The sequence below is a fragment of the Cyclopterus lumpus genome, chromosome 15 (assembly GCF_009769545.1).
Source record: "Cyclopterus lumpus isolate fCycLum1 chromosome 15, fCycLum1.pri, whole genome shotgun sequence".
NCBI classification, from domain to species: domain Eukaryota; kingdom Metazoa; phylum Chordata; class Actinopteri; order Perciformes; family Cyclopteridae; genus Cyclopterus; species Cyclopterus lumpus.
In genome coordinates, this window is record NC_046980.1 from 5,903,875 (window position 1) to 5,918,160 (window position 14,286).

The 14,286-nt window shown below is 40.9% G+C and overlaps 1 protein-coding gene across 1 annotated transcript in view; it reads right to left on the minus strand.

The window, feature by feature from the left end:
• Window positions 1-444: 444 nt before the first annotated feature.
• Window positions 445-14,286, minus strand: part of hectd2 (HECT domain containing 2) — a 36,481-nt gene continuing 22,639 nt past the window's right edge. The window contains exons 17-22 of the mRNA XM_034552552.1: window positions 10,983-11,057; window positions 8,258-8,345; window positions 7,495-7,601; window positions 5,377-5,492; window positions 4,321-4,464; window positions 445-3,236 (exon numbers count right to left, since the gene is read on the minus strand). Of these exons, the coding sequence (XP_034408443.1) occupies window positions 3,116-3,236; window positions 4,321-4,464; window positions 5,377-5,492; window positions 7,495-7,601; window positions 8,258-8,345; window positions 10,983-11,057 (651 nt within the window). The 3' untranslated portion in view covers window positions 445-3,115. The remainder of the gene's footprint in view (window positions 3,237-4,320; window positions 4,465-5,376; window positions 5,493-7,494; window positions 7,602-8,257; window positions 8,346-10,982; window positions 11,058-14,286) is intronic.

Consider the following 14,286-nt stretch of genomic DNA (forward strand, 5'->3'; position numbering starts at 1 on the left):
TAACCAGCTCTAATGACATGGAATATAGCAGGTAAACACAGGGTTCTGTTCCCCGTGAGGTAGCAGAGCCTCACCAGCGAGCCAACATGCACCCTGACCTTAAAGAACATAACCTCTATTATTATTATTATTGGTAACACCTGCGATTATCCTATTTCACGTCAAAAGGGGTGCTGTGAAAATAGATCTCTTATGCAGGTAATGAGCGGTGTCGGGTTCTAAAAAAAAACGACACCGCTCTTATGTTCAATTTTTTAATTGAACATAAAATGCAAAAAACAAGTGGATGCACTCTGTACAGAACCTAATCCCAGTACCACTGATCTGGTAAAGGACTGGTGCTTCTGTGCAGCTCCCAGTATGAATGTGAGCATGTGGATAGGTGTCTTTGAGAAAAAACAAGCGTAGTCAGTATATCTTTTCGTAGAGAGTGATGACCCCTCATCCACATTTTACTGTACATACTTATAGAAATGCTGCACTGCATACAGACATTATATAAGACTTGAGCAACAGAGAAGCACATGTACAGTACGGTCATCAACGAAGGGTAGAACTAAGTGTACGCAACATTGAGCAGATACTGATAAACCTGAACGTTTATATTTGTTAAATAATAATAATAATTAAAAAAAAAACATCAGAAAAAAAACATGACCTTTCTCTACTTTTTTTGTACGTGCTTTCATACATCCGACAAGTGGAAATAATTACATCTCGACAAAACTCTTTGAATCAGTTTGATCTATTTTCAAACCGCCGTCCCACTGTATAACCCGACACAGTTTGGTCACATGTTTTTATTATTATTATTTTATTTTTTTTTACAAACAACAGACGTGGGTCAGATTAACATCTAAAAGACAAAAAAAAAACAACAAAAAAAACACAACTTCTCTGACGTCACTTTATCCCGCTTGACCCAGAATGCGTTCCTCCAACACCCATCTCTCCGTTTTCGAGGCCAAAGAATGTGTCCCTGTTAGTATTCAGGCAACAAGGATGTTGACGTTTCCCTCCAGTCAGCTGCTTGTTTATTAACAATAAGTCCGACGTGCTGTGAATGTGGAACGAAGTCCTTCTTAAACCCTCTCCTGCTGTTGCACTGGACTTCAGAGAAAGGATCCATTCTTGTATAAAGAGGGGGGGACCCCTCTTAGACTGATTAGACTGATGTGAGCTGCTTGTCTGTTGCTTGGTAACTTCTGGGCTCTTTGTCACTTAGTCGTGAGGACCTTTAGACATATCGCCGTGGCAACCCCCTACATAGGACGATGCTGTGTGGGTTAAAACCGTCACCGCTCAGCCGCAGGCAGAAAGCCAAAAGAGTTAAAGCGAGCTACACTAAAGGCAGAGAGTCGCCCATTTAATCGGATCTTCAATGCATTTCGTCAACCGCGAATGATCCAATAGGAGGCGATGCTCGGCGCTTTACTTGACGATTCTATCAAACGTTTTTTTTTTTTTTGGGGCCGTTGAAGCGACTGAAGCCGATTCACATTAAACTTGTTTACAAGCACTTAGCACCACGTCACAGTCCGCTCTCTTCCTCTCAGCATTATGTTTTTTGTTTTTTTTAAAAACCTGGTTGGGCTCAGAGCTCTGAACACCAGAAATAGGTGCTTCACTGAAGTTGCTTCGCAGGACTGTGATCATAGAGGGATGTTGTAATCACCAGTAAGTACTTCTTACTGAAACGTCTCGATAGTCAAATGACCAGTCTGACTGTGCACCTGGAGTACACGCTAATACCAGAACAGGACGCACAGAAGAAGATGGCTTCTTTTTCCCATCCCGCTTCATCCTCTGTCTGCACGTCACTCGGGCCAACAGTCAACCACGAACCACGATAGCACAAGACAACACAGGAGACACCAAACAAGCGTAATCATAATATTACAACCTTCAAAACAAAATTAAAAATATTTCTGCTGCAGCCTTTTTGTTTCCGATAAAAACAGGCAGCAATGTCAAAAAAAAACAACAACAATAATAACAAAACTTCACAAGACAATCGATATCTCGATGAAAAAACGATAGCGTTCGTCTCCCCCGGGAAAAAAAAGCTTAATATCCTGAAAGTGTTCTGCAAACAAAGCTAAATGCTACAAAACACATATATTCCTATGCTTTCATAAAATAGATATTTGTGAAGTCAATGGAACACAAAACAGGAACATATCAAAAACATACGTCTCAAATCTTGAGCGATCTCCAGATTAGTTTTCTTTTTTTACTCGTTGCTGTGTCATAAAAACTAATTCCCTCTCTTTCAATTATTTACCTAAACAATCATTGAATCCATGTTATTTGAGCATTTTTTGTCATTTGAAGCCTGATTTCTTGTTCAAATTAATTCAACCGGCTCGATGGAGATGCTTCCTCAGTTTGCTCTGGACCATAAAATAAAAAAACACAACATAATAATTACCTGAGCAAAATTAGCATCCTATTACAATTCAAGAGAAGCTTACTGGTTTTGTTGACACACAAGTTTCAAGAGCCTTTGATTATGTTTTCAATGAAATATTTCCAACTTAATTCAGGTGACTGTAACTTAGGAAAGCTGACGCTGAAAGTTACGTTCTTTTAAAATGACATTGCGGACGTCTTTAAAAAAGTAAAACGATATCCTATTAGAGCGAACACAGTCCATGTGCAAATAAAAGGATTTATAGTGTTCCTCTGTAGCTGTGGTGGGAATAAACAAAGCAACAACATCGGCAACAAAACAACAATACAAACACCATTTCAGTCAATGCTACTTTTTGACGTCAGAACTCTTTTGTTGACGATCCAGTTTCCTCCAAAGTCTGATCCACAACCACGTGATGAGTGAGTTGTGTTAGTGACGGATAGTTAACGTCACTAATAATCTACGTGAGTTTGTGTGTGTTTGTGTGTTAGTGTGTGTTTGTGTGTACAGGCCGGTCACTCTAGGCCAAAGCCTTCAGTGTCGGCGATGGCGAGTGTGTGTGTGAGTGTGTGTCTGTGTGTGTGTTTGTGTGTACATTTCGGTCACTCTAGGCCAAAGCCTTCAGTGTCGGCGATGGCGAGTGTGTGTGTGTCTGTGTGTGTGTGTGTGTGTGTGTGTGTGTGTGTGTGTACAGGCCGGTCACTCTAGGCCAAAGCCTTCAGCGTTGGAGATGGCGATGGTGAGTTTGTGCTTGAGCTCCTTCCTGGTTCGATAAGGAGGCAGACAGATCTGATTAAAACAGGTGTGAGAGATCGGCAACCTGCAGAGAGTAACAAAAAAAGAGAGAGAGAGAGAGAGAAATTAATTATTAAAAAAAAATCTTTAATTTTGATTTTGATATCTTGACACATTAACCGTAAAGTTCATTTGAAAGTCATTAAAATAAAATAAAAATCCTGGTCAAAATAAGAGGTTTTTGATGGTTTAGGGGCTAGCGAAGGTATTGTGTTGATGAGGGTCCTTGAAGCTATAGAAAGACAAACACATCTGGGCCTCTTCCCTGACCCAGATTCAGGGTCTTTGCTGCTAAAGTTCAACTGTGGGTTTTTATCTCCTGCAGTTCGTGACAACAATCAGCTCAACACAAGCCACAGAGAAGAGAGAGAACAGTTGTCTGCAGATGTGTGTGAGGCAACACACAGATATATGCAGAAATCACACTTTAGTTTTATTTAAGATCATCAAATCAAAGTGAGGAGTTAAGTTATGAGTAAAGGCCTTTTACACAACGGGAGCGTGACAAATAAACAACACAAAAATGTGAAATAGTCGCCTGTGAATAATTCACATACAAACTATTTATACTGGCAGCGACACACATTTGCGACTGTTGCAATATATTTTCCAATAAAAGGTTAAATTAGATTAGAGCAGCCAGAGGTCACACTATATATATATAGGTCAAGGGCTTTTATTGTGAAAGGTCAGAATGGAGGGGGTGGATCTGGTCTGCGCTGCCTCTGTCAAAAGGAGGACTAAAGTGGGTCATCTTGTGTCGGATTACCGAGCCTCTTTGTTGTTGTACACTGTAGTGTACGTTTTCAATATGTATGTATAGGTTTATGCCTTTATTGGTAGCGTGAAAGTGCACAAAAATTGCTTTTGAACCACATAATATTCATGTTCTGTGTGTACTCATGACAAAAACACCAGTTTGATCAAATATATTGGGGTGCGCGCAACAAAATAAAAATAAAAAGCCCTCATTTGTGTTCAGTCTAAAGCACATTGTTATCTGAAAAAATAGATAGATTTACAGTTTTCTTTCAGGGCTACCACGTCAACCGATTTTTTTTAAATGTAAAGTTATCTGCGAGTTCTGGTCTAAATTCCTGGACCCGTACCAGTCCGTTGGAACGTCGATCTTGGAGATTTTGAAGTTTAGGTCGGCCATCCCTCCGACGGGAACGCGGTCACTTCCTGTGGCGAAGTGGAGGAGCTTCTTCTGCAGCTCCAGAGGGAAGGCCAACACCACATCCCAGAAGCACCTGGTGCACGACAAAGAATGTGCATTGAATTGTTGAAAGGAGGCCTTAGTTTGACCTTAGTGTGCCCTCCGGTCACAGCCTGAGAGCTGCAGGCTGCGACTGGAGGGCACATCGCTATTTGACCTCTAGAGTTTCTCATTTTCAAACAAATGGGCTTTTTGAAAACAGTAAAAATTGAGGATTGTACTGCAAGGAGAACAAAACATTTTGCACAACCAGGATGTTTGCATGCAAATAGTTTCAGAAATGATAGACACGCACACACATACACACACACATACACTATTGAAGTTGTGAAGCAGGCCTGCAGCTTCATCGTTGTCAGCTTTCTGCACCGTGCTGATTAATATTATCCAAGGATGACAAGTGTTGGCTTGTTTTCCTCCCCTACTGCATGAAACAAAAGGCCATATCTGTGTGTGTGTGTGTGTGTGTGTGTGTGTGTGTGTGTCTGTGTGAGACACAGAGAGAGAGAGAGAGCTATTTCCTGTTACAAAATGAACGCCTTGCATGCAAACATTTGCAGCGTAAACAAAAGGCATAACATTGGTTAATCATCACTGACTTTCACATGAGCTGAAAAATCGAATGGGCCATAATTATTTTTTCAGTGAAGCAGAGCGTCACCAATATTTAGATTTGCATGATTCCTGGGCCACCTTTCTTAAAACTTTAAAACATTTAATTTTCTTTCTGGAGTGGTGAGCCCTCGTTTTGGGGACGCACAAATTGAATACAAATAAATAAATAATACAATAAAATAAATGCGTGATGTTCAAAAGATGTAATACAACTTACCAGCAGACTGTCCTCACTACCAAATACGTGTGAGTAAATGTGTGTATTGGGAGTCTATCTGAAGGAAGTGTGACGTGGTCTACCGTCCGTAAACAGGAAGTACAATCCTCTTACCGTACGGTGGTCTCCGTCTTCCCGTATCCTTCGTACTGAGCAGCTTTCTGCAGAGCGCTCATGTCGAGTTCTGGACTCCCGCACACCAACATCTCCACCTCCTCCGGACGCAGCAACTGTGTGCAACGCAGATTTGGTGTACAACTCAATTTAGAATTTTTTTTTTTTAAATGTACAACAACAGCAAACACGCAGAATGGGTGGGGGGGGGGGGGGGGCGGGGGCTTCCTAACCACTACTTGCTGTTTACGTAGCTGGGAACACACACATCTTCAAACATGTGTTATCTCATGTAACGATCATCAAGATAACACAACAGAAAGATTAACAGAACATGACATTACATAGAGCGACAACAAAAACAATGCAACGTAAAATATAAAATGAGTGTAGTTATGAGGCAGTGTGCGTCCTTTGGCTCAAGCTGCAGCGGCCATGTTGAGGCGGGTCATGAAATCGGACGCAACATCAGACTACAGAGCAGAATTTCCTCTGAAACACGACCGCAGTCTGAAGCAACAATCGATTGGTGTAAGACAATATCACCAAAGAGCGACACAACCAGTAAATCAGCAGAGGAGACGGGAAGTTACGCTTCGTCACAGCAGCTGATAACAGGAAATGTCAAAAAGTCAACTTCATGGGGGTTTTCAGGAGTGACAGTTTCTTATTTACAACCTTTAAGAAGAGAAACTGCATTATAGATGTTGTGAGCCGCACGATTTACAACTTATTGCCTAACTTGTTGGTCAAGTCTGCACACAGGAGGACTCAGCTAAGTATAAATGTAGATGGGAACAGTTTTTAAAGCAAATAACACATGGTTTCAAATATCAACACATCTTGGTACAAAGATGGTTCATTGCACATGAACCTCTTCAGGGCCCGTAGTAAACCGTAGTACAGTCGTCTCTGGAAAGACCAGAAGACCTTGATGTTGCTGCCTGACAAAGATCGTTCAATCTGACAGCCCAAAACATCCACAGCACATGTGTCACAACCACAGCCCGGAAATGGACAACCACAAACCACAAGCCACACCCACAAATACAGTAAACGACGGGCCTGCCTCGTCACGTCGTGTCAGACGATGCGGACGCGACGGAAGAGAGACATCCAGAGACAGCAAATAAGAAACGGTGACATCGCATAAATGATGTAATGCAAAAATAAAAATAGGTAGCTACTTAAAGTTAAGTCTGATACTGTATGTGTATATATATGTACATTTACTTTTATATTTATTTATTTTGAGCTTCAATGGTAGCTTGGTCCATGGTCAACTTCAAATGCAGACGTGATTTAGGAAAGTTGTTTTTCCAAAATCTGGCAGACCAAAGCAGGTTAAAGGAGGTCAAATGTCTGTTTCACTCCCAGTTGTGTAGATCAGCATGTCCCTCACCTGACCCCGATTCTGGCTAAATTTGACTGATGAACTGCGGTCAAACTGTCCATTTGTCCGTCTTATCTGCAGTCAGACATTATTTCACCGCGTTCCCTGCTGCTGCCGAGCAGATCGGAGGTGTTGGCTTCAGACCAAACCGTCTGAAGACACCGTGCACGCCGTCCTGGACGGGCCGCGGCGAACTGGACTGATCGACCTTCAACTAGAAACTGTGCGGGTCAGGACCCCCGAAAGATCTATGAGGTCTTTTTATTTGTTGCAGTTTTTTTTTGTTTGTGTTCAATTATTACACCACGACTACCAATCATAGTAATCCATAGTTTTTTTAATTCATTTATTTTTCACGTCTAACATACATATAAATAATGTAGATATTCTTGAAAGGTAGTCCTCAACTAAATGTAACTACATTTTTAACAACATTTAAGTCATTAATCTTGATGGACGTAGTAAACTCTTAAAATACATATTAGTGAGACTTTTAAGTGACACATTGAGTGAGCATTTTAAATACAAAAACTGTTCCATATAATTATTAGTAAGAAATATATGGGGTGGGAAGAGACTGGCTAATGGAAAGTTTACGTGTAATATTTGTGGAACAAACAAGCAAATGTCTCTACTGTTTCATCAGGCCTCAGAAAGCACACACACACACACACACACACACACACACACAAAATCACACACACACACACACACTCTGGACTCACCATGAGCGCATCAGAGGCACACACACTGTGGAAGCCGTGGTAGAAGGCAGCAAACTGTTTGTAGATGGATTTATTCAGCAGGAAGTCGACGTAGAGCTGGACATACTCTGAGGAGACGGAACAGAAACACAACAGCGTGATTTTCAATATTCCATTACAAACGTTTACCCATTCCTCCCTCCAGTCTTGGCCCTTCAGGTTTAACACACACAGAAGGACACCGGGCACAGAGCTGGACGTGGAAAATGAGGTTTAATGAGAGAAATAAAGTGTTCAGCTCGACTCCATCCTCTTAAAAAAAGAACAAAGAAGCTTTTGAGCACAGTCGAAACAGCATATGAGGGGGTTTAAAACACAGTTACGGTGGATTACACCGTACCGGACACAGTGGCATCGAGAAGAGAGGCGGGGGACGCCACTGCCGAGAACCAGCGAGGGCATCCTTTTGACTGGGGGTGAAGCTTTTCAAAAATCAGATTTTTGTTGATGTGTCAGGTTTGATTTTCCACAGAAAAAAATACTTCCTGGTTGAGAGACGACTGTAATACAGTCCACCCGACATGTGCACATAGTCTCAGGTTACGGGCATTTTGTATTGAGATGTGTCGAGATTTTAAACTTGAAATATTTGAGCAATTGTTTTGTCTGTTCTACCTTGTGTGTGTTTGGACCATCTGCTCCTTGCTGCATTGTGGAGCCGCTGGTCTGTGAGCCAATGAGCAAGAAGCATGCTCATTGCTGAGAACCTCAAGTGTGGACTCACCCTTCCTGTTTTGCTTGGTGACGGGGATTTTGTCTCCTCCAGGCTTCAGGTTGTGGGATTTAACCACGCCCATTTCCTCCTGGAAAACCTGCAACACGCACACACAACAGGTACTTCATATTGGGGATTAGGAACTTGCAAAGACTTTCATTGTCTAGAACAATGGTAAATGGCTGCATTTACAATGCGCTTTTATCCAAAGCGATGTAACATATTTGCCTCTCATTGACACAACTAACCAATTCGCAGCAACTGTGAAAGGGTTAGAGTTGAAAGTTGAAAACACAGACAACTCCCAGACCGGATAACGCCGTGGTAGCGACCTGTCAATCACAAGGTAGCCCCGCCCTGAAGCATACCCTGCTTTATCATCTATTTTACTCTAAACGGCACCATAATTTACAAAATGAACATCATGTCTGTTTTCAAACACTAGAAACTAAAGATTGCGACCATAAAGTGAGAATTAGAGTCATTTTGACTTTTTTTTTTTTTTGCAACCAGAGGAGAAATAATGCAAGTTTAAGGAATTTACGCATTAGCTTCAGTTTTTCAGAATAATTAATGTAGGCTTAAACAAACAAGATATGACGTGTTTAAGCTTTAAATGTGCCCTATAGCTTCATATTTCAAACTGATTTCTGGTTTCTAGCTGCCCTCTGTGGCTCTTCCTGAGGTTTCTCATTTTTTCTCCCTTTAAAGGTTTCCCGGCGAGGATCTATGGGCAGAGTGTGTCGAATGCCGCACGGATTGTAAAGCCCCTTGAGGAAAATGTGTGATATTGGGCTTTACCAATATAACTTGAATATAACTTGAGATAACTTGTGGTTTATAAAATAAATAAAGTTTCGGTCTAGGGTTATAATTAGGTTAAAGTTAGGGTGGGCAGCTCAAGGGAATACATTATCTAAGTGAGGGCTTTTGCAAGTACAGCAGTACAAACTAAAGTGTGCAGAAAATAGAGGGGTGTATATATACAGTAAAAGAGACACACATTGAAGAACAAACATCCCCCAAAAAAATAAGGAGACACAGTGAGTGAGAGAAGTGACAGAGAGCGATGCAGTGCACTGCAGGTCAATGGGTTTATTCATCTGTTCCACAGTGGTGCGTCTGTGACCAACCTATAGCTCACAGTCAGCTCACACTGTGGGCAAAAATAACACCTCCATTCAAAGCTTCAACATAATGTTTCTTCTCACATATGTTCCAGCTTCATGTACAACCCCGGCTGCACCGTAAAGTGTTCCATTGAATCTGGTTACCACGCTCGGAGGCAGAGTCTGACGAGCCTGCTTCATACAACACGCTGGCGTCATGTCATGTAAAACCTAATGTGAGGAACTTTTTATGCGTCCAACGTGCAGAATTCAGCAGTAAGGTTGCATATTGTAAACCGATGTGCGAAGTAGTAGAGCTCCGGAGGCCATAATAATGGTCCTATTTAGAGCCAGTGTGCGGTTTGTCCGCTCTGGGCTATTGTAGAAACATCGCGGTGCAGCGTGCATGAAGAGGAGGCGCTCCCACAAGCGCGGTGATTATTATAATGTGAACTCACAGATATTCATCGTCATGGGCTTAATTTCAGGGCGGTTAAGGTGAGCAGTTGGTCAGCATTCCTGTTGATATATCCAACCAGGAAGTTGAACATGTTTGGGGCACTTTGTGCTGTCAATTCAGTCGGTGGCGCTTGTTCATCCATTATCCATAAAGGAACATTATTTGTGCTGGGTTTAAAAAAGTAATTCACTATCACTGTGCATACAAAATCACAAAGTCATTTGAGAATTATAAACGTGTTTTTTCTACTTACAATATCATGATTTAAATCAAGAACTCCAGTGTCGGATGAAAGAGTGAATCATTAAGATTATTAACTTGACCTGTTGGTCAATGCCAGATTTGAAGGCGCTCAATAATGAGTTCAGATCATATCTATTGCCTCCACTCGGCTCTCAACATGGCGATTGCTGAGCCGGCGGCTCGCAGCTAACAGTGCAAACAGTGCAAACATGCACTAAAAAGAATGCACCACCAGCCAGGCTATTACAAAAAAGCAAAAAGATGCTTGGATAACGGCACTCATTCTCTGCTTTGGTTGACATTTCTCCACGATATCTACAAATGGACAATTGTTGTTTGCTGCTATATTAATGCTCTGAATATCTTCTAGACTCTAGAGTTCCTTTGAGTACTAATTCTGATGCCTCCCCCAAATCCTGGTTAATTTATCCTATCCATTTCTTTGCTAGAATGAGTAGAATACTTGGAACCAAGCAGTTCACGAAGCCTACCGAAAGACCTACATTTTTATGATTCCATAAATCTGCTGTATGATGTAACTGGGACGGGTCCAGATTACCTTGTGGTAGAATTAACTTTATTAATATCACACGGCAGTGACAGCAGTCACAGCAGTTTGTCAGCACCGTCAGTGTGTGTGCGAGCACCCAGCTGACTTTTAACAAAGTCCCTTGAGGAGTTTTATATGTACTCAGACTTTTCTCACGTCATTAACAACAGTGATAATAAAATTAAAATCAGTAATTTGTTGAACAGCGTATGAAGCATACTGCTGATGCGCAGTGAAACCTTAAAGAGTGCTTTTTTATATGCATTGAAATGGAGTAAAAGTGCATTATACAGACAAACTCTTCGTCTTGCTACTGCCAACTTGAAATGGCCCGTGCATCATGAACAACGAGCTTTAATCGTGCCTCGATACCTGGAACGAGAGGTAGAAGTCCTCCTCGACGTTTCCCTCGTAGCTCAGCAGCTCTCCCAAACCACGAGCTAGCTCCTGCAAAGGGACACAAGAGTTCAAGAGCACGAATCTTTTGGAGCAACGACATACAGTGAAGGGACCGTTCTCAAAAAGACAAGCGCACGCTATGTTTTCAGTGTTTAGTCTGTGTCGTGTTTTCAGTGTTTAGTCTGTGTAATTTGTTTCAGTGTTTAGTCTGTGTCGTGTTTTCGGTGTTTAGTCTGTGTCATATTTTCAGTGTTTAGTCTGTTTCGTGTTTTCAGTGTTTAGTCTGTTTCGTGTTTTCAGTGTTTAGTCTGTTTCGTGTTTTCAGTGTTTAGTCTGTTTCGTGTTTTCAGTGTTTAGTCTATCGTGTTTTCAGTGTTTAGTCTGTTTCGTGTTTTCAGTGTTTAGTCTGTGTCGTGTTTTCGGTGTTTAGTCTGTTTCGTGTTTTCAGTGTTTAGTCTGTGTCGTGTTTTCGGTGTTTAGTCTGTGTCATATTTTCAGTGTTTAGTCTGTTTCGTGTTTTCAGTGTTTAGTCTGTTTCGTGTTTTCGGTGTTTAGTCTGTGTCGTGTTTTCGGTGTTTAGTCTGTTTCGTGTTTTCAGTGTTTAGTCTGTGTCGTGTTTTCGGTGTTTAGTCTGTGTCATATTTTCAGTGTTTAGTGACTAAACACTGAAAACACGAAACAGACTAAACACTGAAAACACGAAACAGACTAAACTTTAGTCTGTTTCGTGTTTTCGGTGTTTAGTCTGTGTCGTGTTTTCGGTGTTTAGTCTGTTTCGTGTTTTCAGTGTTTAGTCTGTGTCGTGTTTTCGGTGTTTAGTCTGTGTCATATTTTCAGTGTTTAGTCTGTTTCGTGTTTTCAGTGTTTAGTCAGTTTCGTGTTTTCAGTGTTTAGTCTGTGCCATGTTTTCAGTGTTTAGTCTGTGTCATGTTTTCAGTGTTTAGTCTGTGTCATATTTTCAGTGTTTAGTCTGTTTCGTGTTTTCAGTGTTTAGTCTGTTTCGTGTTTTCAGTGTTTAGTCTGTTTCGTGTTTTCAGTGTTTAGTCTGTTTCGTGTTTTCAGTGTTTAGTCTATCGTGTTTTCAGTGTTTAGTCTGTTTCGTGTTTTCAGTGTTTAGTCTGTGTCGTGTTTTCGGTGTTTAGTCTGTTTCGTGTTTTCAGTGTTTAGTCTGTGTCGTGTTTTCGGTGTTTAGTCTGTGTCATATTTTCAGTGTTTAGTCTGTTTCGTGTTTTCAGTGTTTAGTCAGTTTCGTGTTTTCAGTGTTTAGTCTGTTTCGTGTTTTCAGTGTTTAGTCTGTGTAATTTTTTCAGTGTTTAATCTGTTTCGTGTTTTCAGTGTTTAGTCTGTCGTGTTTTCAGTGTTTAGTCTGTCGTGTTTTCAGTGTTTAGTCTGTTTCGTGTTTTCAGTGTTTAGTCTGTTTCGTGTTTTCAGTGTTTAGTCTGTGTAATTTTTTCAGTGTTTAATCTGTTTCGTGTTTTCAGTGTTTAGTCTGTCATGTTTTCAGTGTTTAGTCTGTGTCGTGTTTTCAGAGTTTAGTCTGTTTCGTGTTTTCAGTGTTTAGTCTGTTTCGTGTTTTCAGTGTTTAGTCTGTGTAATTTTTTTCAGTGTTTAGTCTGTGTCACTTTTTGAGTGTTTAGTCAGTTTCGTGTTTTCAGTGTTTAGTCTGTGTCGTGTTTTCACTGTTTAGTCTGTGTCATGTTTTCAAAGTGTATTTTTTTGTGCAAAAAATACTTTTTTTTAACGAGGAAAACCGCTTTCAGACCAACGAAGAGCTGAAAAGATTTCACTGCATGTATGAAAACAGCTTTTCAAACACACGCTCTCTTCTGACAGAACTGAGAATAAGAGCACGCTGTCTGAAATGCAGCCTGAGGTCAGGGCTCAGAGGGAGCGCCTATATTTATGTCACTATTTCAATTGAGTGAATATCAGGACAGACTTGGCTCCACTTGTACAGATTGATGTATAATGTTTGAGTACTATGCTTGTCTTGGATCACACCGACACCAACTGCAGGCCTCGTGTTTCATATCCTGTATATATACTGTATGTGTGTGCGTGTGTGTGTGTGTGTGTGTGTGTGCGCGCTGTCGACCTTCACAGTGAGGAAGGTTTTGGATGTTGAAACAAGCTCGAGGATCAGGTAACTTTTGATCGAGTGTCCAGAGAATGTTCAGGATCTTTCCCTTTGCCGTTGCACAATACAGGAGAAGCGTTACAAAAGTGAGGACAGAAAAAACTGACAACGCTATTTTCACAATGTTGCGGACCTAAAACTGTCGGGCCCTGCAGCAGGTGTGTGGGGTTAGAATGACTCGCCCCAAATGCAGCATGTTTTTTTTAAATCATTTGACAGGTATCATGACCTGAAATCAAATGTGGTACCATTTGACCAGATAGTGGTTCACTTTACGTGTTGGCCTGTAACTTTTGAACTGTGAGTCTCAAATTGATCCATATTAGCGATACCCAGTTGAGTCTACATTTTCTGCCATTTTTTTAAATTCAAATCCAAATAATAAGTGTTTTAAACCACATTTGAATATACAAAATAACTGCTTTGTATTTAGCTATCGATGGCCCTCATAGGCAGGGGATTTAACACAAAATGTTACATCGCCAACACTTATTGTGACCACATTTGGCGAACACGTGTAGATATGATGTCTGAGTGTTCATGACAAATGATGTGCTATTTGGCCAACAGGTGGCACTGTTGCAGCGTCATCTTACAATGACGGAAGGATTCTCTGTATGTGTCTATATCTGTTTCTATATCTGAGTGTGTGTGTGTGTGTGTGCGCGTGTGTGTGTGTGCAAAGCACCTTGCCTGTGTCTTTGTCCCTGAGACGCACACGATGAGAGTACAGTGTGTACAACTGGGATGTATAAATTGGCGCACATGAGTGTGATTGAAAATGTACGTTTAGAGAGAAACAGATGCACAGTCGTTGAATACGCTTCACATCTGGGAACACTCAACTCTTTCTTACATCTATATAGTGTTGTATATGAACTTTACCGAAACAAATACTCTGTGAAAAATAAAATAAAGCTATATCGTGATGAACTCAAGATTTTGAGCTAATTCAATCAGAGAGAACACTGTGAAGTAAAAAAAATAAATAAAATGCATAGTTGAAGGTGAGCACACTAATTAGAGAAAAAGACATTCATATATTTCATTATATAATCTCGTAAACTTCAAAAAGGGATGCTGAAAAAATGATTAACAGAATGTACAATTGAAAAAAAGTTACGGTTGTTTTAAAGTCAA